The 27,997-nt window shown below is 49.3% G+C and overlaps 2 protein-coding genes across 2 annotated transcripts in view; one reads left to right on the forward strand and one right to left on the reverse strand.

Annotated features, from left to right (window-relative positions):
* Positions 1-4,121, reverse strand: part of sf3b2 (splicing factor 3b, subunit 2) — a 38,137-nt gene extending 34,016 nt beyond the window's left edge. The window contains exons 1-2 of the mRNA XM_070867993.1: positions 3,968-4,121; positions 215-261 (exon numbers count right to left, since the gene is read on the reverse strand). Coding sequence (XP_070724094.1) covers positions 215-261; positions 3,968-4,067 — 147 coding nt within the window. The 5' untranslated portion in view covers positions 4,068-4,121. The remainder of the gene's footprint in view (positions 1-214; positions 262-3,967) is intronic.
* A 475-nt stretch (positions 4,122-4,596) lies between these two features.
* On the forward strand, positions 4,597-27,595 carry mrpl11 (mitochondrial ribosomal protein L11). Its single transcript, XM_070868322.1, has 6 exons — positions 4,597-4,672; positions 6,992-7,121; positions 8,014-8,109; positions 9,427-9,520; positions 23,990-24,149; positions 25,697-27,595. The coding sequence occupies exons 2-6, from the start codon at positions 6,999-7,001 to the stop codon at positions 25,794-25,796; spliced, it is 573 nt and encodes a 190-aa protein (XP_070724423.1). The 5' UTR covers positions 4,597-4,672; positions 6,992-6,998; the 3' UTR covers positions 25,797-27,595.
* Positions 27,596-27,997: the final 402 nt, after the last annotated feature.

The following is a 27,997-nucleotide window of genomic DNA, read 5'->3' on the forward strand; positions in this document are numbered from 1 at the left end:
AAAGGCACTATATAAATAAGTTGCTGATGAATCCACCCCCCCGCCCGTGAGTGGGAACGGCACCAATGTCTTCCCTCTCACACTTGGGCTGCTGGGGCAGAGGGAACGACTGGAGCTCCGAAGCGGGGGGAGAGGAGACAGCCCCACGGTGGGGACAGCTCCGTCTGGTTAAAGCCGGCAGAGAGCTGGTGTCCGGGACAAGGGAAGCACTCACCTGCATGCTGTAGTTCTGCAGTCGTTCAATGAGCTCTTCCCGCACACCTTGAAAAACAGAAGAGAATTCTCGATCACACTGCGTTGTATTTACAGCAGCTCTGAGCCTCATCCCGCCCCGTCGACACATCCTTCCATTCCTGTCTCCCTCACACACCTATCCAGCTAGCCCTTAGTTGTGGCAAGCATCACTCAGTCACAGGGCAGCAACCGGAGCCCAGGGACAGGGATCACCTATTCCACAGGCACAGATTTATCTCCCCAGTGTGTCCGCAACTGTTACACAACAACACAACAGGAACAGGAGTCATTGAATAAATTTAAGACAGAAAGACAGTTTTTTAAACCGATAAGGAAATAAGGGGTTATGGGGAGCGGGCAGGGAAGTGGAGCTGAGTCCATGATCGGATCAGCCATGATCGTATTGAATGGCGGGGCAGGCTCGAGGGGCCGTATGGCCGACTCCTGCTCCTATTTCTTATGAGTTGGCCACTCGGCCCCTCGAGCCTACTCCGCCATTTAATACGATCATGGCCGATCCGATCATGGACTCAGCTCCACTTCTCTGCCCGATCTCCATAACCCTTCACTCCCTTATCGTTCAAAAATCTGTCTATCTCCACCTTGCATATATTCAATGTCCCAGCCTCCACAGCTCTCTGGGGCAGAGAATTCCAAAGATTGACGACCCTCAGAAAAAAATTCCTTCTCATCTCAGTTTTAAATGGATGGCCCCTTATTGTGAGACTATGCCCCCTAGTTCTAGTCTCCCCCACAAGGGGAAACATCCTCTCTGCATCCACTCTATCAAGCCCTCTCAGAATCTTATACGTTTCGATAAGATCACCTCTCAGTCTTCTGAACTCCAATGAGTAGAGGCCCAACCTACTCAATCTTTCCTCATAAGACAACCCCCTCATTTCAGGAATCAACCGCGTGAACCTTCTCTGAACAGTCTCCAAGTATATCCTTTCGTAAATATGGAAACCAAAACTGCACGCAGTACTCCAGGTGTGGCCTCACCAATACCCTGTATAACTGTAGCAAGACTTCCCTGCTTTTATACTCCATCCCCTTTGCAATAAAAGCCAACATTGCATTTGCCTTCCTGATTACTTACTGCATCTGCATACTGACTGTAAAAGATCCCACGGCCACTATTGGAAGAAGAGCAGGGGAGTTCTCCCCGGTGTCCTGGGGCCAATATTTATCTCTCAACCAACATCACTAAAACAGATGATCTGGTCATTATTACATTGCTGTGTGTGGGAGCTTGCTGTGCACAAATTGGCGTTTCCCACATTACAACAGTGAGCACACTCCAAAAGTACTTCATTGACTATAAAGTGCTTTGCAATCCTGAGGTCGTTAAGGCGCTATAGAAATGCAAGTCTTTCTTTCTATGAAGTATTCTTTGGGAGCGTAATCACTGTTGTAATGTGGGACAGCACGGACAGCGATGAGGTGAACTACCATTAATTGGTTTAGGAGGTGCTTGCTGAGGGAGACTGGGGAGTCTCCCTCAGCAAGTAATGCTGTGGGATCTTTTATACCCAGCAGACGGGGGAGTTCGTGTCAGCACCTCACCCAAAAGGACAGCACCTCCAACAAGCCTGATTCCCAAAACAAGCGCTCTACTCAGAGCTCTGACACGGCAAGCGAGCCCCAGGTGGGCAGAGGAAATGTCTCAAGGACACCCTCAAATCCTCCTTGAAGTGCAACATTTCCACCGACACCTGGGGATCCCTGGTCCGAGACCGCTCAAAGTGGAGGAGAAGCACCGAACACCTCGAGTCTCCTCGCCGGGAGCATGCGGAAGCCAAGCGCTGACAGCGGAAGGAGCACACGGCAACCCAGGCACCCACCGCCTGTGACAGAGACTGTAGATCCCTCATTGGACTCATCAGTCACTCGAGAACTCATGTTAGCATGGAAGCAAGTCATCCTCGACTCCAAAGGACTGCCTTATGTAGACCTCTAACAAGACAGCACTCCCTCAGTCCTGCACCGAAGCATCAGCCTGGATCAAGTCCTGGGGACTCGAACACCTTCTGACCTGCCCCTTCTCTCAAAGACTGCGAACAGCTGGGTCCCAACGGGCATACCCTGTAACTTGCTGGCTGCAATTCAGAAGCACAAAATATCGACAGATTTCCCAACTACTCCGAACGCACCCAGGCAAAAGCGCCAAGCACTGCAAAAGTCCGGTTCAAAGAAACAAACTTTAAGCACCAAGATTTACTCATTTAGAAAATTTCTTAAAATCAAATTCGATCAGTTTCATAATTTTAAAACTTGATAGTAATTCATTGATTTAATGTATTATATCAATTATGCATGCATTTTAATTAATTGATTTCATTAAATTGTGAATTCAGCATATTGATTTATTTCTTTGATTTTAAATTAAAGTTTCATGAAATACTTTATTTTATTAATTTAATTGTGAGCACAACATATTAAATTATTTGATTTTAAAAGGTAAGGAGGAAACTCCGTTTATTTAATTCATTTTATTAATTTAATTGTGAATTCAACGCATTAAATTATTTAAGCATTTAAACTTTATTGTCCATTCAGCATATTCATTTATTTAATTTCCATTAATTAAATTGTGAATTCAGTAGTGATTTGAATGATTTTAAAAGGATGAAACTTCAGTCATTTATTTCATTCGTTGAACGGGGAGCTCCACGTTAAATTATTTTGGATTTTAAAGTACTGGGATGAAATGCTATGAATTCATTTAATTTTTCATTAATTTAAGCGAACCCAGCACATTAATCTAAATGAGTTAAAGCATTTCATGAAGCTTTTCTGATACTTTATTAATTCATGGATTCAGCATATTAAATGAATTTGTTTTTAAAGTCGGTCATGATGTAACTTTTTATTTTACTGATTAATAAAATTAAATGAATTCATAGCATTTCATCCCAGTACTTTAAAATCCAAAATAATTTAACGTGGAGCTCCCCGTTCAACGAATGAAATAAATGACTGAAGTTTCATCCTTTTAAAATCATTCAAATCACTACTGAATTCACAATTTAATTAATGGAAATTAAATAAATGAATATGCTGAATGGACAATAAAGTTTAAATGCTTAAATAATTTAATGCGTTGAATTCACAATTAAATTAATAAAATGAATTAAATAAACGGAGTTTCCTCCTTACCTTTTAAAATCAAATAATTTAATATGTTGTGCTCACAATAAATTAAAAAGTATTTCGCAAAGAAACTTTGATTTATTTTATTAATTTAATTGTGAGCTGAACATATTAAATACTTTAAATCAATAAATTAAGACAAACTATGCGTGTTATTGATGTGATGTAATTGTGAAGGGATTTGAATTCTGAATGGTGAGAGTTGGATCCAGTTTATTATTGATTGGCGATTTGGGTGATTTAGGAGTTCATAAATTTAATTTATTTTAATTAATTTAATTGTGAATTCAGTATATTGATTTATTTCTTGAGTTTTAAAGTATTTCATGATGAAACTTTTTATTTTACTGATTTAATTGTGAGCACAACATGTTAAATTATTTGATGTTAAAGGAAAGGAGCAAACCCCTTGCACAAGGGGAGTGTGAGGGACCGCGGCCGCGCTGCCTCTGTTCGCCGGCCTCAGGCGCCTCAGCCCCGGGTGCGGCGGTACGCAAGCCCGAGGCTGCAGGCGGCGCTAGGCCCAGAGCCCGGAGGGTGAGGGAAGAGCGGGGGGGGGGCCCGCCGCCGCCGGGTTTACCTTGCGCCGAGAAGCCGATCTCGCCCAGCTTGGCCTGCAGCTCCGGGATGCTCCAGCCGCCCAGCTCCGGCACCTCCACCCCAGGCGGCGCGTCGGCCATCTTGCTCGTCCGCTCACCCGCTGGCTCGCTGCAAATGTCGTCGCCGCCGCCTCCGCCCCCCCTCACACAAACCCGACTCCCTGCTCCCGCCCTTCTCCCCTCCCATTGGCTGCCCCCGGCGCCGTGAGGCGCGGCACCGCCCACCTTCCTCGCTCCCATTGGTCCACTGCCCATCCATCACCAAATGAGGCCGCGCCCCGCTGCACCGATCAAGTTCGGTTGTCCCCTGTCAATCATCCCTTGCCTGCTCCCTGGCAACGCGCCTGCGCACTGGAGGCGGGGGGGGCGGGGCCACGCGGAAGGGCCTGCCGGGAGTTGTAGTCCCGTCCCGACTACAATCGCCACAATGCAACACGCGAGTTCCCACAACAATCTCCCATTCAGTTCCAATTCCTTCCACTCTTATCATTTTCTACATCGCAGCCGTTCTCCGAGAGGCGCCCGTCACCACACATCTATTTTCCTTGCCCCTTTTAAAAAAAATAATTGTTAATGTTTGAACTGTTGCCACTCCACCTTTGACCTAAAATGGCGGCGCCCATGCTGGTGGCCCAAACCTGAAGCCCTTTGCTCTGAGTGTCACTAAAGTCAGCTTTTGTTCAGCTGTGAGTATCTGGGTGGGTGGGTGGGGGGGTAAATTTTCCTGCTGTTTTAGACAGACTCCGTCCTTTAAATGTTAGCTAGATCCCCAGTCACTGCAGCCAGTCTGTATCAGTTTTAGCATGTCCATGCTGTGACCTTTGACCTATAGGCAACTTTTGGTCAATGCATCAGAATCAGCGCGAGGAGAGCAACGGCAGCAGAAGAGGGACGTCACCGAGATCCCGGTCGGTGATCGGAGCGCGGGGCAGGTCCAGCAGGAGCGGCGAGGTCGGGGGGCGCGAAGGAGCGGCGAGAGATTGTAGAGCGACGTGATCGGGGCCCAGGAGAGGCGGGAGTTCGGGGGGCCCCAGCTGAGCCGAGGGCCCCCGGGGGGGGACAGCACGGGACCGGCCCACACTGCGACGTATGTGTGTGTGTGAGCGCACTGGGTCCGTGCAGCAGAGCAAGTCTCCAGTCGTCCTGGTTAACCCTTGCCCCTGGACCAAGACCTCGCTCGGTCAAGCCCCGTGTGGTGGCTGGTGTGCAACGGTCAACCCCACGTTAAAGACAATCCACCCACAGGCATCTTCCACCCTTCAGGATGTAGTTCGGGATCCGGAATTTTAGGTCCATCATTGAAACACCTGTGAACCTTTTGACATGGACGCAAGTCATCCTTGGTTCGAGGGACTGCCTATGATGATGAAGAACCAGGAGCTGTACTCGGCCATTCGGCCCCTCGAGCCTGCTCTGCCATTCAATAAGATCATGGCCGATCTTCTACATCAACTCCACTTCCCCGCTCGATCCCTTGATTCCCTTAATATCCGATCTTTGTCTTGAATATACTCACAGACTGAGCCTCCACGGCCCTCTGGGGCAGAGAATTCCAAAGATTCACCCCCCTCTGAGTGAAGAAATTCCTCCTCATCTCCGTCCTAAATGGCCGACCCCTTATCCTGAGACTGTGTGAGCCCTGGTTCTAGACTCCCCAGCCCCGGGGGGGAAACACCCTCCCTGCATCTACCCTGTCAAGCCCTGTAAGTATTGTGTGTGTTTCAATGGGATCCCCTCTCATTCTTCTAAACTCCAGAGAATATCGGCCTAGTCTACTCCAAGCATTTCTTGTACTCATTTGTTATTTGTATGTGAATAATTCTCATCCACACACAGAGGGTTGAGTCTGGTGTTCAGCACATTTCACTCCCCGTTTTAACATCATACATTTCTGCTCTAATTTTCCACAATTTCTTATATTTTCCATGTAGAATTAAATTGCCTCACTCACCCTGTCACGCTATAATTGCACCATTCCGCCGTGGCTCAAAGCACTTCCACTGGTGAAAGTACAAATTCAGAAAGAAAGACAGAACTCTCATTTCTATAGCGTCTTCCACCACCACGGGAAGTCCCAAAGCGCTTTTCGGGAGTTTGGACACAGCTGTAATGTAGGGAATGCCAGTTTATGCACAGCAAGCTCCCACAAACAGCAATGTGATAATGACCCAGATCATCTGTTTTAGTGATGTTGGTCGAGGGATAAATATTGGCCCCAGGACACCGGGGAGAACTCCCCTGCTCTTGGAAACATAGAAAATATGAGCAGTAGTAGGCTATTCGGCCCTTCGAGTCTGCACCGCCATTCAATATGATCATGGCTGATCCTCTTATCTCAACACCATATTCCCGCTTTTTCCCCATACCCCTTGATGCCTCTTGTTTCTAGAAATCTATCTATCGCTCTCTTAAATATATTCAGTGACTTCTTCCAATAGTGGCCATGGGATCTTTTACATCCACTGACAGTGCAGCACTCCCAGCCTGGATTATGGGGCTCAAGTCTCTGGAGAAGCAGGTACATGGGAACACCACCACCTCCACGTTCCCCTCCCCGTCACACACCATCCCAATTTGGGAATATATCGGCCGTTCCTTCATTGTCGCTGGGTTCATAATCCTGGAACTCCCTCCCTAACAGCACTGTGGGAGCACCTTCACCACACGGACTGCAGCGGTTCAAGAAGGGGGCTCACACCCACCACCTCAAGTGGCAATTAGGGGGATGGGCAATAAATGCCGGGCCTTGCCAGCGACGCCCTGAGAATGAATTTTTTAAAATCAAGACTCTTACTCCAACTCATTCTCCCACTCTCCAACCTTCACTCCGTACGACCATCCAAAGGTTTGTAAGACCCACACTTGGTGATGCTTCACCCCCATCTTCCCGATTTACCTCCTGCCTCACCATCAGGGGCCTCGGCCCGTGACCCGGGTTTCTAGGTGCTCGTGCTGATTGCCTGGATCGCTCGCCACGACTAATTCTCTTGCGCTTCCCTCCGCAGGCGCGAGATGTCCAAACTCTCCCGGGCCTCGAAGGCCGTAAAGAAGATGGATCCCGGGGGCGTGATCCGAGCCATCGTGCGTTCTGGGCAGGCGGCCCCAGGACCACCTCTCGGGCCCACTCTCGGTCAGGTAAGGAACTCTCCATCAAGCACAAGAAGAAAGACTTGCCTTTATATAGCGCCTTTCACCACCTCAGTACAACACAAAGCGCCTCACAGCCAATTAAGTCCTTATTTTTGGAGTGCGCTCACTGTTGTAATGTGGGAAACGGCAATTAGCGCACAGCAAGCTCCCACACACAGCGATGTGATAATGACCCGGATCATCTGTTTTAGTGATGTTGGTTGAGGGATAAATATTGGCCCCAGGACACCGGGGAGAACTCCCCTGCTCTTCTTCCAATAGTGGCCCCGGGATCTTTTACATCCACCCGAGAGGGGCCTCGGTTTAACGTCTCATCCGAAAGACGGCACCTCCGACAGTGCGGCACTCCCTCAGTACTGGCCCTCCGACAGTGCGGCACTCCCTCAGTACTGCCCCTCTGACAGTACGGCACTCCCTCAGTACTGCCCCTCCGACAGTGCGGCGTTCCCTCAGTACTGCCCCTCCGACAGTGCGGCGCTCCCTCAGTACTGCCCCTCCGACAGTTTGGCACTCCCTCAGTACTGCCCCTCCGACAGTACGGCACTCCCTCAGTACTGCCCCTCCGACAGTGCGGCACTCCCTCAGTACTGCCCCTCCGACAGTGCGGCGCTCCCTCAGTACTGCCCCTCCGACAGTACAGCACTCCCTCAGTACTGCCCCTCCGACAGTGCGGCGCTCCCTCAGTACTGCCCCTCCGACAGTGCAGCGCTCCCTCAGTACTGCCCCTCCGACAGTGCGGCGCTCCCTCAGTACTGCCCCTCCGACAGTGCGGCACTCCCTCAGTACCGCCCCTCCGACAGTTCAGTTTGAGCGGAGATAATCTGACTGATTCCCTCGCCTTGTACCCCACCTCACTGTCCATCTTGTCTCCCCACAGCGCGGCATTCCCATTGGCCAGTTCTGCAAGGAGTTCAACGAGAGGACGAAGGACATCAAGGAGGGGATTCCGCTGCCTATCAAGATCTTGGTCAACGTAAGTTTGGACTGAACGAGCGACAGGCCGGAAGCTGCGGTCAGATCCAGGGCCGGTTCGGCCGGGCGTTTGGTGCTGGGAATAATGTGGGCCCAGGCTCCACCCCCGGCCTGTGCTGAGTTTGAATGATCTTACCCGGTGTGGGACTGAGCCCCCTCTCCCCCCCCCCCCCCCCCCACATTCACTCACTCACTCACTCACTCACTCACTCACAGACTCTCTCACTCACTCATAGACTCACTCACTCACTCACTCACAGACTCTCTCACTCACTCATAGACTCACTCACTCATAGACTCACTCACAGACTCATTCTCACTCAGTCACCGTCACTCACTCACCCACTCATTCACTCACTCACACCCTTTCACTCACTCACACCCACTCACTCACTCACCCACAGACTCACCCACTCACAGACTCACTCACTCACAGACTCACTCACTCAGACTCACTCACCCACAGACTCACCCACTCACAGACTCACTCACTCAGACTCACTCACTCACAGACTCACTCACTCACAGACTCACTCACTCACAGACTCATACTCACTCACGCTCACTCACTCACTCACTCACACCCACTCACTCACTCACTCACTCACCCACAGACTCACTCACTCAGACTCACTCACTCACTCACGCTCTCTCACTCACTCACTCACCCACAGACTCACTCACTCACTCACTCAGACTCACTCACTCACTCACTCACACCCATTCACTCACTCACTCACTCAGACTCACTCACGCTCTCTCACTCACTCACTCACTCACTCACCCACAGACTCACTCACTCACGCTCACTCTCTCACTCACTCACTCACACCCACTAACTCACTCACACCCACTCACTCACTCAGACTCACTCACTCACTCACGCTCTCTCACTCACTCACTCACTCACTCACACTGAGCAAGAAAGGCCCAGCACCCACCCCCGGGCCGTGCTGCAGCAACAGTTGGGTCTACAATTGTCCTGGTGTCCCGGGGAGCAAGGACCAAATTCTGGCTGGGTTGCAGCTCCCGATCACCGTACAGTGACCCTCCGACCAGGGTGAAGATGGGGATGGGGCTTGGCCGTGAAGCCTTCATCGCCAAATAGCCCGGCATAGCTCGCATGTGAGAAAAACGGGCCACTGGTGGAACCCGTTTACCCCCCCCCGGCGAGAGGCAGTGCCCTCAGGGAGCGGGGGGGGGGGGCCGGGTTAAAGGATGAACACGCGACTGTTTGAGCCCGAGGGATGGGTGATTTGAGCTGAGGGTGGTGAGGAGCTCGGAGTGCCCACACCGGCTAACTCTGCCTCTCTTGCAGCCCGACCGCACCTACCAGCTGAAAATCAACCTGCCCACGGTGTCCTACTTCCTGAAGGCTGCCGCTGGCATCGAGAAGGGGGCGAGCAGGACGGGTGAGTGAATACCGGAGAGGGGTGGGCATCGGAGAGGGGAGGAGAGAGCCCACTTATAGACCCGCCCATCAAACACCTCTCACTCCCGGGTATCTGTTATTCTATATATAACCCCCCGAACCCCTCGATTAGATTCCAGCCTGTAACTCACTCCCGGGTATCTGTTATTCTATATATAAACCCCCGAACACCTCGATTAGATTCCAGCCTGTAACTCACTCCCGGGTATCTGTTATTCTATATATAAACCCCCCGAACCCCTCGATTAGATTCCAGCCTGTAACTCACTCCCGGGTATCTGTTATTCTATATATAAACCCCCCGAACCCCTCGATTAGATTCCAGCCTGTAACTCACTCCCGGGTATCTGTTATTCTATATATAAACACCCCGAACTCCTCGATTAGATTCCAGCCTGTAACTCACTCCCGGGTATCTGTTATTCTATATATAAACCCCACCGAACCCCTCAATTAGATTCCAGCCTGTAACTCACTCCCGGGTATCTGTTATTCTATATATAAACACCCCGAACCCCTCGATTAGATTCCAGCCTGTAACTCACTCCCAGGTATCTGTTATTCTATATATAAACCCCCCGAGCCCCTCGATTAGATTCCAGCCTGTAACTCACTCCCGGATATCTGTTATTCTATATATAAACACCCCGAACCCCTCGATTAGATTCCAGCCTGTAACTCACTCCCAGGTATCTGTTATTCTATATATAAACCCCCCGAGCCCCTCGATTAGATTCCAGCCTGTAACTCACTCCTGGGTATCTGTTATTCTATATATAAACCCCCCGAGCCCCTCGATTAGATTCCAGCCTGTAACTCACTCCCAGGTATCTGTTATTCTATATATAAACCCCCCGAACCCCATGATTAGATTCCAGCCTGTAACTCACTCCCAGGTATCTGTTATTCTATATATAAACCCCCCGAGCCCCTCGATTAGATTCCAGCCTGTAACTCACTCCCGGGTATCTGTTATTCTATATATAAACCCCCCGAACCCCTCGATTAGATTCCAGCCTGTAACTCACTCCCGGGTATCTGTTATTCTATATATAAACCCCCCAAACCCCTCGATTAGATTCCAGCCTGTAACTCACTCCCGGGTATCTGTTATTCTATATATAAACCCCCCGAACCCCTCGATTAGATTAGAAACATAGAAACATAGAAACATAGAAAATAGGTGCAGGAGTAGGCCATTCGGCCCTTCTAGCCTGCACCGCCATTCAATGAGTTCATGGCTGAACATTCAACTTCAGTACCCCATTCCTGCTTTCTCACTATACCCCTTGATCCCCCTAGCAGTAAGGACCTCATCTAACTCCTTTTTGAATATATTTAGTGAATTGGCCTCAACAACTTTCTGTGGTAGAGAATTCCACAGGTTCACCACTCTCTGGGTGAAGAAGTTCCTCCGCATCTCGGTCCTAAATGGCTTACCCCTTATCCTTAGACCGTGTCCCCTGGTTCTGGACTTCCCCACCATTGGGAACAATCTTCCTGCATCTAACCTGTCTAACCCCGTCAGAATTTTAAACGTTTCTATGAGGTCCCCTCTCATTCTTCTGAACTCCAGTGAATACAAGCCCAGTTGATCCAGTCTTTCTTGATAGGTCAGTCCCGCCATCCCGGGAATCAGTCTGGTGAACCTTCGCTGCACTCCCTCAATAGCAAGAATGTCCTTCCTCAGGTTAGGAGACCAAAACTGTACACAATACTCCAGGTGTGGCCTCACCAATGCCCTGTACAACTGTAGCAACACCTCCCTGCCCCTGTACTCAAATCCCCTTGCTATGAAGGCCAACATGCCATTTGCTTTCTTAACCGCCTGCTGCACCTGCATGCCAACCTTCAATGACTGATGTACCATGACACCCAGGTCTCTTTGCACCTCCCCTTTTCCTAATCTGTCACCATTCAGATAATAGTCTGTCTCTCTGTTTTTACCACCAAAGTGGATAACCTCACATTTATCCACATTATACTTCATCTGCCATGCATTTGCCCACTCACCTAACCTATCCAAGTCGCTCTGCAGCCTCACAGCATCCTCCTCGCAGCTCACACTGCCACCCAACTTAGTGTCATCCGCAAATTTGGAGATACTACATTTAATCCCCTCATCTAAATCATTAATGTACAGTGTAAACAGCTGGGGCCCCAGCACAGAACCTTGCGGTACCCCACTAGTCACTGCCTGCCATTCTGAAAAGTACCCATTTACTCCTACTCTTTGCTTCCTGTCTGACAACCAGTTCTCAATCCATCCATGTCAGTACACTACCCCCAATCCCATGTGCTCAAACTTTGCACATCAATCTCTTGTGTGGGACCTTGTCGAACGCCTTCTGAAAGTCCAAATATACCACATCAACTGGTTCTCCCTTATCCACTCCAGCCTGTAACTCACTCCCGGGTATCTGTTATTCTATATATAAACCCCACCGAACCCCTCGATTAGATTCCAGTCTGTAACTCACTCCCGGGTATCTGTTATTCTATATATAAACCCCACCGAACCCCTCGATTAGATTCCAGCCTGTAACTCACTCCCGGGAATCTGTTATCGTATATATAAACCCCCCAAACCCCTCGATTAGATTCCAGCCTGTAACTCACTCCCGGGTATCTGTTATTCTATATATAAACCCCCCGAACCCCTCGATTAGATTCCAGCCTGTAACTCACTCCCGGGTATCTGTTATTCTATATATAAACCCCCCGAACCCCTCGATTAGATTCCAGCCTGTAACTCACTCCCGGGTATCTGTTATTCTATATATAAACACCCCGAACTCCTCGATTAGATTCCAGCCTGTAACTCACTCCCGGGTATCTGTTATTCTATATATAAACCCCCCCCGAACCCCTCGATTAGATTCCAGCATGTAACTCACTCCTGGGTATCTGTTATTCTATATATAAACCCCCCGAACCCCCCGATTAGATTCCAGCCTGTAACTCACTCCCGGGTATCTGTTATTCTATATATAAACCCCCGAACACCTCGATTAGATTCAAGCCTGTAACTCACTCCCGGGTATCTGTTATTCTATATATAAACCCCCCGAACCCCTCGATTAGATTCCAGCCTGTAACTCACTCCCGGGTATCTGTTATTCTATATATAAACACCCCGAACTCCTCGATTAGATTCCAGCCTGTAACTCACTCCCGGGTATCTGTTATTCTATATATAAACCCCCCGAACCCCTCGATTAGATTCCAGCCTGTAACTCACTCCCAGGTATCTGTTATTCTATATATAAACCCCCCGAACCCCTCGATTAGATTCCAGCCTGTAACTCACTCCCGGGTATCTGTTATTCTATATATAAACACCCCGAACCCCTCGATTAGATTCCAGCCTGTAACTCACTCCCAGGTATCTGTTATTCTACATATAAACCCCCCGAGCCCCTCGATTAGATTCCAGCCTGCAACTCACTCCCGGATATCTGTTATTCTATATATAAACACCCCGAACCCCTCGATTAGATTCCAGCCTGTAACTCACTCCCAGGTATCTGTTATTCTATATATAAACCCCCCGAGCCACTCGATTAGATTCCAGCCTGTAACTCACTCCCAGGTATCTGTTATTCTATATATAAACCACCCGAGCCCCTCGATTAGATTCCAGCCTGTAACTCACTCCCAGGTATCTGTTATTCTATATATAAACCCCCCGAACCCCTCGATTAGATTCCAGCCTGTAACTCACTCCCAGGTATCTGTTATTCTATATATGAACCCCCCGAGCCCCTCGATTAGATTCCAGCCTGTAACTCACTCCCGGGTATCTGTTATTCTATATATAAACCCCCCGAACCCCTCGATTAGATTCCAGCCTGTAACTCACTCCCGGGTATCTGTTATTCTATATATAGACCCCCCAAACCCCTCGATTAGATTCCAGCCTGTAACTCACTCCCGGGTATATGTGATTCTATATATAAACCCCCCAAACCCCTCGATTAGATTCCAGCCTGTAACTCACTCCCGGGTATCTGTTATTCTATATATAAACCCCCCGAATCCCTCGATTAGATTCCAGCCTGTAACTCACTCCCGGGTATCTGTTATTCTATATATAAACCCCCCCGAACCCCTCGATTAGATTCCAGCCTGTAACTCACTCCCGGGTATCTGTTATTCTATATATAAACCCCCCGAACCCCTCGATTAGATTCCAGCCTGTAACTCACTCCCAGGTATCTGTTATTCTATATATAAACCCCCCGAACCCCTCGATTAGATTCCAGCCTGTAACTCACTCCCAGGTATCTGTTATTCTATATATAAACCCCCGAACCCCTCGATTAGATTCCAGCCTGTAACTCACTCCCGGGTATCTGTTATTCTATATATAAACCCCCCCGAACCCCTCGATTAGATTCCAGCCTGTAACTCACTCCCGGGTATCTGTTATTCTATATATAAACCCCCAAACCCCTCGATTAGATTCCAGCCTGTAACTCACTCCCGGGTATCTGTTATTCTATATATAAACCCCACCGAACCCCTCGATTAGATTCCAGCCTGTAACTCACTCCCGGGTATCTGTTATTCTATGTATAAACCCCCCGAACCCCTCGATTAGATTCCAGCCTGTAACTCACTCCCGGGTATCTGTTATTCTATATATAAACCCCCCCGAGCCCCTCGATTAGATTCCAGCCTGTAACTCACTCCCGGGTATCTGTTATTCTATGTATAAACCCCCCGAACCCCTCGATTAGATTCCAGCCTGTAACTCTCCCCCGGGTATCTGTTATTCTAGATATAAACCCCCCGAACCCCTCGATTAGATCCCAGTCTGTAACTCACTCCCGGGTATCTGTTATTCTATGTATAAACCCCCCGAACCCCTCGATTAGATTCCAGCCTGTAACTCTCCCCCGGGTATCTGTTATTCTAGATATAAACCCCCCGAACCCCTCGATTAGATCCCAGCCTGTAACTCACTCCCGGGTATCTGTTATTCTAGATATAAACCCCCCGAACCCCTCGATTAGATTCCAGCCTGTAACTCACTCCCGGGTATCTGTTATTCTATATATAAACCCCCCCGAGCCCCTCGATTAGATTCCAGCCTGTAACTCACTCCCGGGTATCTGTTATTCTATATATAAACCCACCCGAACCCCTCGATTAGATTCCAACCTGTAACTCACTCCCGGGTATCTGTTATTCTATATATAAACCTCCCGAACCCCTCGATTAGATTCCAGCCTGTAACTCACTCCCGGGTATCTGTTATTCTATATATAAACCCTCCCCCGAACCCCTCGATTAGATTCCAGCCTGTAACTCACTCCCGGGTATCTGTTATTCTATATATAAACCCCCCGAACCCCTCGATTAGATTCCAGCCTGTAACTCACTCCCGGGTATCTGTTATTCTATATATAAACCCCCCGAACCCCTCGATTAGATTCCAGCCTGTAACTCACTCCCGGGTATCTGTTATTCTATATATAAACCCCACCGAACCCCTCGATTAGATTCCAGCCTGTAACTCACTCCCGGGTATCTGTTATTCTATATATAAACCCCCCGAACCCCTCGATTAGATTCCAGCCTGTAACTCACTCCCAGGTATCTGTTATTCTATATATAAACACCCCGAACCCCTCGATTAGATTCCAGCCTGTAACTCACTCCCGGGTATCTGTTATTCTATATATAAACCCCCCGAACCCCTCGATTAGATTCCAGCCTGTAACTCACTCCCGGGTATCTGTTATTCTATATATAAACCCCCCCCGAACCCCTCGATTAGATTCCAGCCTGTAACTCACTCCCGGTATCTGTTATTCTATATATAAACCCCCCCGAACCCCTCGATTAGATTCCAGCCTGTAACTCACTCCCGGGTATCTGTTATTCTATATATAAACCCCCCGAACCCTCGATTAGATTCCAGCCTGTAACTCACTCCCGGGTATCTGTTATTCTATATATAAACCCCCCGAACCCCTCGATTAGATTCCAGCCTGTAACCCACTACCGGGTATCTGTTATTCTATATATAAACCCCCCGAAATTCTCGATTAGATTCCAGCCTGTAACTCACTCCCGGGTATCTGTTATTCTATATATAAACCCCCCGAACCCCTCGATTAGATTCCAGCCTGTCACTCACTCCCGGGTATCTGTTATTCTATATATAAACCCCCCCGAACCCCTCGATTAGATTCCAGCCTGTAACTCACTCCCGGGGTATCTGTTATTCTATATATAAACACCCCGAACCCCTCGATTAGATTCCAGCCTGTAACTCACTCCCGGGGTATCTGTTATTCTAGATATAAACACCCCGAACCCCTCGATTAGATTCCAGCCTGTAACTCACTCCCGGGTATCTGTTATTCTATATATAAACCCCCCGAACCCCTCGATTAGATTCCAGCCTGTAACTCACTCCCGGGTATCTGTTATTCTATATACAAACCCCCCCGAACCCCTCGATTAGATTCCAGCCTGTAACTCACTCCCGGGTATCTGTTATTCTATATATAAACCCCCCGAACCCCTCGATTAGATTCCAGCCTGTAACTCACTCCCAGGTATCTGTTATTCTATATATAAACCCCCCAAGCCCCTCGATTAGATTCCAGCCTGTAACTCACTCCCAGGTATCTGTTATTCTATATATAAACCCCCGAACCCCTCGATTAGATTCCAGCCTGTAACTCACTCCCGGGTATCTGTTATTCTATATATAAACCCCCCCGAACCCCTCGATTAGATTCCAGCCTGTAACTCACTCCCGGGTATCTGTTATTCTATATATAAACCCCCAAACCCCTCGATTAGATTCCAGCCTGTAACTCACTCCCGGGTATCTGTTATTCTATATATAAACCCCACCGAACCCCTCGATTAGATTCCAGCCTGTAACTCACTCCCGGGTATCTGTTATTCTATGTATAAACCCCCCGAACCCCTCGATTAGATTCCAGCCTGTAACTCACTCCCGGGTATCTGTTATTCTATATATAAACCCCCCCGAGCCCCTCGATTAGATTCCAGCCTGTAACTCACTCCCGGGTATCTGTTATTCTATGTATAAACCCCCCGAACCCCTCGATTAGATTCCAGCCTGTAACTCTCCCCCGGGTATCTGTTATTCTAGATATAAACCCCCCGAACCCCTCGATTAGATCCCAGCCTGTAACTCACTCCCGGGTATCTGTTATTCTATGTATAAACCCCCCGAACCCCTCGATTAGATTCCAGCCTGTAACTCTCCCCCGGGTATCTGTTATTCTAGATATAAACCCCCCGAACCCCTCGATTAGATCCCAGCCTGTAACTCACTCCCGGGTATCTGTTGTTCTAGATATAAACCCCCGGAACCCCTCGATTAGATTCCAGCCTGTAACTCACTCCCAGGTATCTGTTATTCTATATATAAACCACCCGAGCCCCTCGATTAGATTCCAGCCTGTAACTCACTCCCGGGTATCTGTTATTCTATATATAAACCCCCCGAACCCCTCGATTAGATTCCAGCCTGTAACTCACTCCCGGGTATCTGTTATTCTATATATAAACCCCCCCGAGCCCCTCGATTAGATTCCAGCCTGTAACTCACTCCCGGGTATCTGTTATTCTATATATAAACCCACCCGAACCCCTCGATTAGATTCCAACCTGTAACTCACTCCCGGGTATCTGTTATTCTATATATAAACCCCCCGAACCCCTCGATTAGATTCCAGCCTGTAACTCACTCCCGGGTATCTGTTATTCTATATATAAACCCCCCCCCCGAACCCCTCGATTAGATTCCAGCCTGTAACTCACTCCCGGGTATCTGTTATTCTATATATAAACCCCCCGAACCCCTCGATTAGATTCCAGCCTGTAACTCACTCCCGGGTATCTGTTATTCTATATATAAACCCCCCGAACCCCTCGATTAGATTCCAGCCTGTAACTCACTCCCGGGTATCTGTTATTCTATATATAAACCCCACCGAACCCCTCGATTAGATTCCAGCCTGTAACTCACTCCCAGGTATCTGTTATTCTATATATAAACACCCCGAACCCCTCGATTAGATTCCAGCCTGTAACTCACTCCCGGGTATCTGTTATTCTATATATAAACCCCCCGAACCCCTCGATTAGATTCCAGCCTGTAACTCACTCCCGGGTATCTGTTATTCTATATATAAACCCCCCCCGAACCCCTCGATTAGATTCCAGCCTGTAACTCACTCCCGGTATCTGTTATTCTATATATAAACCCCCCGAACCCCTCGATTAGATTCCAGCCTGTAACTCACTCCCGGGTATCTGTTATTCTATATATAAACCCCCCGAACCCTCGATCAGATTCCAGCCTGTAACTCACTCCCGGGTATCTGTTATTCTATATATAAACCCACCCGAACCCCTCGATTAGATTCCAACCTGTAACTCACTCCCGGGTATCTGTTATTCTATATATAAACCCCCCGAACCCCTCGATTAGATTCCAGCCTGTAACTCACTCCCGGGTATCTGTTATTCTATATATAAACCCCCCCCCGAACCCCTCGATTAGATTCCAGCCTGTAACTCACTCCCGGGTATCTGTTATTCTATATATAAACCCCCCGAACCCCTCGATTAGATTCCAGCCTGTAACTCACTCCCGGGTATCTGTTATTCTATATATAAACCCCCCGAACCCCTCGATTAGATTCCAGCCTGTAACTCACTCCCGGGTATCTGTTATTCTATATATAAACCCCACCGAACCCCTCGATTAGATTCCAGCCTGTAACTCACTCCCGGGTATCTGTTATTCTATATATAAACCCCCCGAACCCCTCGATTAGATTCCAGCCTGTAACTCACTCCCAGGTATCTGTTATTCTATATATAAACCCCCCGATCCCCTCGATTAGATTCCAGCCTGTAACTCACTCCCGGGTATCTGTTATTCTATATATAAACCCCCCCCCGAACCCCTCGATTAGATTCCAGCCTGTAACTCACTCCCGGGTATCTGTTATTCTATATATAAACCCCCCGAACCCCTCGATTAGATTCCAGCCTGTAACTCACTCCCGGGTATCTGTTATTCTATATATAAACCCCCCGAACCCCTCGATTAGATTCCAGCCTGTAACTCACTCCCGGGTATCTGTTATTCTATATATAAACCCCACCGAACCCCTCGATTAGATTCCAGCCTGTAACTCACTCCCAGGTATCTGTTATTCTATATATAAACACCCCGAACCCCTCGATTAGATTCCAGCCTGTAACTCACTCCCGGGTATCTGTTATTCTATATATAAACCCCCCGAACCCCTCGATTAGATTCCAGCCTGTAACTCACTCCCGGGTATCTGTTATTCTATATATAAACCCCCCCCGAACCCCTCGATTAGATTCCAGCCTGTAACTCACTCCCGGTATCTGTTATTCTATATATAAACCCCCCGAACCCCTCGATTAGATTCCAGCCTGTAACTCACTCCCGGGTATCTGTTATTCTATATATAAACCCCCCGAACCCTCGATTAGATTCCAGCCTGTAACTCACTCCCGGGTATCTGTTATTCTATATATAAACCCACCCGAACCCCTCGATTAGATACCAACCTGTAACTCACTCCCGGGTATCTGTTATTCTATATATAAACCCCCCGAACCCCTCGATTAGATTCCAGCCTGTAACTCACTCCCGGGTATCTGTTATTCTATATATAAACCCCCCCCCGAACACCTCGATTAGATTCCAGCCTGTAACTCACTCCCGGGTATCTGTTATTCTATATATAAACCCCCCGAACCCCTCGATTAGATTCCAGCCTGTAACTCACTCCCGGGTATCTGTTATTCTATATATAAACCCCCCGAACCCCTCGATTAGATTCCAGCCTGTAACTCACTCCCGGGTATCTGTTATTCTATATATAAACCCCACCGAACCCCTCGATTAGATTCCAGCCTGTAACTCACTCCCGGGTATCTGTTATTCTATATATAAACCCCCCGAACCCCTCGATTAGATTCCAGCCTGTAACTCACTCCCAGGTATCTGTTATTCTATATATAAACACCCCGAACCCCTCGATTAGATTCCAGCCTGTAACTCACTCCCGGGTATCTGTTATTCTATATATAAACCCCCCGAACCCCTCGATTAGATTCCAGCCTGTAACTCACTCCCGGGTATCTGTTATTCTATATATAAACCCCCCCCGAACCCCTCGATTAGATTCCAGCCTGTAACTCACTCCCGGTATCTGTTATTCTATATATAAACCCCCCGAACCCCTCGATTAGATTCCAGCCTGTAACTCACTCCCGGGTATCTGTTATTCTATATATAAACCCCCCGAACCCTCGATTAGATTCCAGCCTGTAACTCACTCCCGGGTATCTGTTATTCTATATATAAACCCCCCGAACCCCTCGATTAGATTCCAGCCTGTAACTCACTCCCGGGTATCTGTTATTCTATATATAAACCCCCCGAACTCCTCGATTAGATTCCAGCCTGTAACTCACTCCCGGGTATCTGTTATTATATATATAAACCTCCCGAACCCCTCGATTAGATTCCAGCCTGTAACTCACTCCCGGGTATCTGTTATTCTATATATAAACCCCCCCGAACCCCTCGATTAGATTCCAGCCTGTAACTCACTCCCGGGTATCTGTTATTCTATATATAAACCCCCCCGAACTCCTCGATTAGATTCCAGCCTGTAACTCACTCCCGGGTATCTGTTATTCTATATATAAACCCCCCGAACTCCTCGATTAGATTCCAGCCTGTAACTCACTCCCGGGTATCTGTTATTCTATATATAAACCCCCCGAACCCCTCGATTAGATTCCAGCCTGTAACTCACTCCCGGGTATCTGTTATTCTATATATAAACCCCCCCCCGAACCCCTCGATTAGATTCCAGCCTGTAACTCACTCCCGGGTATCTGTTATTCTATATATAAACCCCCCGAACCCCTCGATTAGATTCCAGCCTGTAACTCACTCCCGGGTATCTGTTATTCTATATATAAACCCCCCGAACCCCTCGATTAGATTCCAGCCTGTAACTCACTCCCGGGTATCTGTTATTCTATATATAAACCCCACCGAACCCCTCGATTAGATTCCAGCCTGTAACTCACTCCCGGGTATCTGTTATTCTATATATAAACCCCCCGAACCCCTCGATTAGATTCCAGCCTGTAACTCACTCCCAGGTATCTGTTATTCTATATATAAACACCCCGAACCCCTCGATTAGATTCCAGCCTGTAACTCACTCCCGGGTATCTGTTATTCTATATATAAACCCCCCGAACCCCTCGATTAGATTCCAGCCTGTAACTCACTCCCGGGTATCTGTTATTCTATATATAAACCCCCCCGAACCCCTCGATTAGATTCCAGCCTGTAACTCACTCCCGGTATCTGTTATTCTATATATAAACCCCCCGAACCCCTCGATTAGATTCCAGCCTGTAACTCACTCCCGGGTATCTGTTATTCTATATATAAACCCCCCGAACCCTCGATTAGATTCCAGCCTGTAACTCACTCCCGGGTATCTGTTATTCTATATATAAACCCCCCGAACCCCTCGATTAGATTCCAGCCTGTAACTCACTCTCGGGTATCTGTTATTCTATATATAAACCCCCCCGAACTCCTCGATTAGATTCCAGCCTGTAACTCACTCCCGGGTATCTGTTATTATATATATAAACCTCCCGAACCCCTCGATTAGATTCCAGCCTGTAACTCACTCCCGGGTATCTGTTATTCTATATATAAACCCCCCCGAACTCCTCGATTAGATTCCAGCCTGTAACTCACTCCCGGGTATCTGTTATTCTATATATAAACCCCCCCGAACTCCTCGATTAGATTCCAGCCTGTAACTCACTCCCGGGTATCTGTTATTCTATATATAAACCCCCCGAACTCCTCGATTAGATTCCAGCCTGTAACTCACTCCCGGGTATCTGTTATTTTATATATAAACCCCCCCGAACCCCTCGATTAGATTCCAGCCTGTAACTCACTCCCGGGGTATCTGTTATTCTATATATAAACCCCCCGAACACCTCGATTAGATTCCAGCCTGTAACTCACTCCCGGGTATCTGTTATTCTATATATAAACCCCCGAACCCCTCGATTAGATTCCAGCCTGTAACTCACTCCCGGGTATCTGTTATTCTATATATAAACCCCCGAACCCCTCGATTAGATTCCAGCCTGTAACTCACTCCCGGGTATCTGTTATTCTATATATAAACCCCCGAACCCCTCGATTAGATTCCAGCCGGTAACTCACTCCCGGGTATCTGTTATTCTATATATAAACCCCCCCGAACCCCTCGATTAGATTCCAGCCTGTAACTCACTCCCGGGTATCTGTTATTCTATATATAAACCCCCCGAACCCCTCGATTAGATTCCAGCCTGTAACTCACTCCCGGGAATCTGTTATTCTATATATAAACCCCCTGAACCCCTCGATTAGATTCCAGCCTGTAACTCACTCCCGGGTATCTGTTATTCTATATATAAACCCCGAACCCCTCGATTAGATTCCAGCCTGTAACTCACTCCCAGGTATCTGTTATTCTATATATAAACCCCCTGAACCCCTCGATTAGATTCCAGCCTGTAACTCACTCCCAGGTATCTGTTATTCTATATATAAACCCCCCCGAACCCCTCGATTAGATTCCAGCCTGTAACTCACTCCCGGGTATCTGTTATTCTATATATAAACCCCCCGAACCCCTCGATTAGATTCCAGCCTGTAACTCACTCCCGGGTATCCGTTATTCTATATATAAACCCCCCGAACCCCTCGATTAGATTCCAGCCTGTAACTCACTCCCGGGTATCTGTTATTCTATATATAAACCCCCCGAACCCCTCGATTAGATTCCAGCCTGTAACTCACTCCCGGGTATCTGTTATTCTATATATAAACCCCCCGAACCCCTCGATTAGATTCCAGCCTGTAACTCACTCCTGGGTATCTGTTATTCTATATATAAACCCCCCGAACCCCTCGATTAGATTCCAGCCTGTAACTCACTCCCGGGTATCTGTTATTCTATATATAAACCCCCTGAACCCCTCGATTAGATTCCAGCCTGTAACTCACTCCAGGGGTATCTGTTATTCTATATATAAACCCCCCGAGCCCCTCGATTAGATTCCAGCCTGTCACTCACTCCCAGGTATCTGTTATTCTATATATAAACCCCCCAAACCCCTCGATTAGATTCCAGTCTGTAACTCACTCCCGGGTATCTGTTATTCTATATATAAACCCCCCCGAGCCCCTCGATTAGATTCCAGCCTGTAACTCACTCCCGGGTATCTGTTATTCTATATATAAACCCCCGAACCCCTCGATTAGATTCCAGCCTGTAACTCACTCCCGGGTATCTGTTATTCTATATATAAACCCCCCGAACCCCTCGATTAGATTCCAGCCTGTAACTCACTCCCGGGGTATCTGTTATTCTATATATAAACCCTCCCCGAACCCCTCGATTAGATTCCAGCCTGTAACTCACTCCCGGGGTATCTGTTATTCTATATATAAACCCCCCCCGAACCCCTCGATTAGATTCCAGCCTGTAACTCACTCCCGGGTATCTGTTATTCTATATATAAACCCCCCGAACCCCTCGATTAGATTCCAGTCTGTAACTCACTCCCGGATATCTGTTATTCTATATATAAACCCCCCGAACCCCTCGATTAGATTCCAGCCTGTAACTCACTCCCGGGTATCTGTTATTCTATATATAAACCCCGCGAACTCCTCGATTAGATTCCAGCCTGTAACTCACTCCCGGGTATCTGTTATTCTATATATAAACACCCCGAACTCCTCGATTAGATTCCAGCCTGTAACTCACTCCCGGGTATCTGTTATTCTATATATAAACCCCCCGAACCCCTCGATTAGATTCCAGCCTGTAACTCACTCCTGGGTATCTGTTATTCTATATATAAACCCCCCGAACCCCTCGATTAGATTCCAGCCTGTAACTCACTCCCGGGTATCTGTTATTCTATATATAAACCCCACCGAACCCCTCGATTAGATTCCAGCCTGTAACTCACTCCCGGATATCTGTTATTCTATATATAAACCCCTCGAACCCCTCGATTAGATTCCAGCCTGTAACTCACTCCCGGGTATCTGTTATTCTATATATAAACCCCCCCGAACCCCTCGATTAGATTCCAGCCTGTAACTCACTCCCGGGTATCTGTTATTCTATATATAAACCCCCCGAACTCCTCGATTAGATTCCAGCCTGTAACTCACTCCCGGGTATCTGTTATCCGCCCCCCCCCCTCCCCCGGCTGGGCCCCTCGATCGGGGTGATTGCTGCTGCCGCTGAGCGATACTCCGCGCCCACTGACGGGTCTGACCCCCCCGCAGGTCACGAGGTCGCGGGCATAGTGACCCTGAAGCACGTTTACGAGATCGCGAGGGTGAAGTCCCAGGACGAGAGCTTCCAGCAACAGGACATGTCGCTGGAGAACGTGTGCAAGAGCGTGATCGGGTGCGCGCAGTCGCTGGGGATCAAGGTGCTCCGCGAGTAAGTCCACGCGCTGCCCCCCCCCACCTCCGCAGTCCCCCCATCGATCGTCTCCACGAGCGCGCAGGTTGTTTGGGTGGGGGGGTGAGGAGGACATCAGGCGAGTGTGGCGGAATGGGGATCGATGCAGTGACCCTCCACCTACCGCCTGCCGCGTGCATCAGGATCGGCTATCTTCGGCGCTGCACGCCATGGTCGAACAACAGCCCACCGATAGTCAATGTCTTGGGGGTTCTCGCACTTAAAGAATGGGCAGGGCGATAAGGTGATTAAGAAGGCATGCTTTCCTTTATTAGCCAAGGCATAGAATACAAGAGCAGGGAGGTTATGCTTGAACTGTATAAAACACTAGTTAGGCCACAGCTGGAGTACTGCGTGCAGTTCTGGTCACCACATTACAGGAAGGATGTGATCGCACTGGAGAGGGTACAGAGGAGATTTACCAGGATGTTGCACTGGAGAGGGTACAGAGGAGATTTACCAGGATGTTGCACTGGTGAGGGTACAGAGGAGGTTTACCAGGATGTTGCACTGGAGAGAGTACAGAGGAGATTTACCAGGATGTTGCACTGGAGAGGGTACAGAGGAGATTTAATAGGATGTTGCACTGGAGAGGGTACAGAGGAGATTTAATAGGATGTTGCACTGGAGAGGGTACAGAGGAGATTTACCAGGATGTTGCACTGGAGAGGATACAGAGGAGATTTACCAGGATGTTGCACTGGAGAGGATACAGAGGAGATTTACCAGGATGTTGCACTGGAGAGGGTACAGAGGAGATTTACCAGGATGTTGCACTGGAGAGGGTACAGAGGAGATTTACCAGGATGTTGCACTGGAGAGGGTACAGAGGAGATTTACCAGGATGTTGCACTGGAGAGGGTACAGAGGAGATTTACCAGGATGTTGCCGGGACTGGGGAATTTTAGCGATGAGGAAAGATTGGATAGGCTGGGGTTTTTACTTTGGAACAGAGGAGGCTGAGGGGAGAGCTGATTGAGGTGTATAAAATGATGAGGGGCCTGGATAGAGTGGATAGGACGGACCTGTTTCACTTAGCAGAAGGGTCAACAACCAGGGGGCATGGATTTAAAGTAATTGGGAGGAGGTTTCGAGGGGATTTGAGGGGAAATGCCTTCACCCAGAGGGTGGTGGGGGTCTGGGGTGGAACTCACGGCCTGAAAGGGCGGTAGAGGCAGAAACCCTCACCACATTTAAACAGTACTTGGATGTGCACCTGAAGTGCCGTAACCTACAGGGCTACGGACCCAGAGCGGGAAAGTGGGATTAGGCTGGGTAGCTCTTGGTCGGCCGGAGCGGACACGATGGGCCGAATGGCCTCCTTCCGTGCTGTAAATTTCTGTGGTTCTATGAATGTGCACCGGGGGGGGGGGGGAGTTTGGGGCGGGGTACCGGGAGACACTCACGCATCCTGCGAGGGGAGGGTGTGGATCTAAAGCACGCGGTTATCCGGGGTGGGTGGCTGGGGGAGTGGGGGGGTGCGTGTCTGTCTTTAGCTGTGTTAACCCCCTCGCCTCTCCCCACAGCCTCTCGGCCCAGGACTGCGCCACGTTCCGGGAGGAGAGGGAGGAGCAGCTGAAGATTGAGGCGGCCGAGCTTGAAGCAGCAAGCAGCAAGAAGAAATAAATCGCCCGAGACAAGCGAGTGGCCATCTTCCCCCTCACCTGGGGCCTGGGGCCTGAGGCCTGGGGAAAGGAACTATACCCTCTGCCGACTGCCCCCATTCCTCCCACCCTCTCCCTCGCTCCCCCTCTCCCTCGCTCCCCCTCTCCCTCCCTCTCACTGCTCCTCCTCTCCCTCTCTCCCTCGCTTCCCCTCTCCCTCGCTTCCCCTCTCCCTCGCTCCCCCTCTCCCTCGCTCCCCCTCTCCCTCGCTCCCCCTCTCCCTCGCTCCCCCTCTCCCTCCCTCTCATTGCTCCCCCTCTCCCTCGCTTCCCCTCTCCCTCGCTCCCCCTCTCCCTCGCTCTTCCTTTCCCTCGCTCCTCCTTTCCCTCGCACTTCCTCTCCCTCTCTCCCTCGCTCCCCCGCTCCCCCTCTCCCTCGATCCCCCTCTCCCTCCCTCTCACTGCTCCTCCTCTCCCTCGCTCCCTCTCTCCCTCCCTCCCCCTCTCCCTTGCTCCCCCTCTCCCTCGCTCCCCTCCTCCCCCGCTCCTCCTTTCCCTCGCTCCTCCTCTCCCTCTCTCCCTCTCCCTCGCTACCCATCTCCCTCGATCCCCCTCTCCCTCGCTCCCCCTCTCCCTAGCTCCCTCTCTCTGCTCCCTCTCTCCCTCGCTCCCCCTCTCCCTACCTCCCTCTCTCTGCTCCCTCGCTCCCCCTCTCCCTCGCTCGCTCCCCCTCGCCCTCGCTCGCTCCCTCCTCGCTCTCCCTCTTCCTCCCTCTCTCTGCTCCTCCTCTCCTTCACTCCACTGCTCTCCACCCTTCCACTCCCTCACTCCCCCTCTCCCTCTCTCTCCCCTTCCTCTCTTACTCTTCCTCTCTCTCTCCCTCCCTGCCCCTCCCCCCCACCCCCGGGTTGATCCGCAGGGTTAACAATGCGCTGTGAGTTGGTTTGTTGGGGATGCGTATCTGACGGACGGAGCACGGGGCAGCTGCTTCTGTTCCCTCATGGCCCCCAGAAACACGTGCAGTGGGACCGGGTCCCAGCGCTCTCGGTGCTGTTACCTGTTGTGTCTGTACAACCGGTCTGTCCTGTGTGTGAGTGAGTGTGTGTGTCAGAGTGTGTGTGTGTGTCAGTGTGTGTGTATCAGTGTGTGAGTGAGTGTGTGTGTGTGTGAGAGAGTGTGTGTCAGAGTGTGTGTGTGTATCAGTGTGTGAGTGAGTGTGTGTCAGAATGTGAGTGTGTGTGTGTGAGAGAGTGTGTGTGTATCAGTGCGTGAGTGAGTGTGTGTGTGTGTCAGAGTGTGTGTGTGTATCAGTGTGTATGTGTCAGAGTGTGTGTGTGTGTCAGAGTGTGTGTGTGTGTGTGTCAGAGTGTGAGTGTGTGTGTCAGAATGTGAGTGTGAGTGTGTGTGAGAGAATGTGTGTGTGTATCAGTGTGTGAGTGAGTGTGTGTGTGTGTATCAGTGTGTGAGTGTGTGTGTATGTGTATCAGTGTGAGTGTGTGTGTCAGAGTGTGAGTGTGTGTGTCAGAATGTGAGTGTGTGTGTGTGAGAGAGTGTGTGTGTGTATCAGTGTGTGAGTGAGTGTGTGTGTGTCAGAATGTGAGTATGTGTGTGTGTGTGTGAGAGAGTGTGTGTGTGTATCAGTGTGTGTATCTGTGTGTGTGTCAGAGTGTGTGTGTGTATCAATGTGTGAGTGAGTGTGTGTGTGTGTCAGAGTGTGTGTGTGTATCAGAGTGTGAGAGAGTGTGTGTGTGTGAGAGTGAATATGTGTGAGGATTTAAAGACTGTGTTATAAATCCTGCAACAATAAACAAAGTTAAGCCCATTGGTGCTGCTGCTTCTCGTCTGTGGACCTGACAGAGAATGATCGACATGGCCAATAGGCTCGCTGGTCCCGACGGAGCCCCCCGTCCTCACCCCCTCCCCTAAACCACGCTCCATAAGCCCCACTGGCCCTGACCGAGCCGAGTGCAGCCCTCGAGGGGTTAACATCTGGCTGGCCGCACTACCCTGAGCCACCAGCAGAGAGCAGTGCTTGCTCACAGAAGCCGGGCCCTGATTCGCTGCCCCCTGTTGGGAAATGTGTGCAGCACATGGAGCAGGGCTGAGAGCTGCGATGCCCGCTCCAGTCAAATATCCTGCCTGAGCTCGCAAGCCAAGTGCCAGACGGTGCCCCCACTGGTGAGAGTGGGAGGGGGGGGGATGACCAACCATAAGGGGCATCAAA

This window comes from Pristiophorus japonicus, chromosome 27, assembly GCF_044704955.1.
Source record: "Pristiophorus japonicus isolate sPriJap1 chromosome 27, sPriJap1.hap1, whole genome shotgun sequence".
Taxonomy (NCBI): Eukaryota; Metazoa; Chordata; class Chondrichthyes; family Pristiophoridae; genus Pristiophorus; species Pristiophorus japonicus.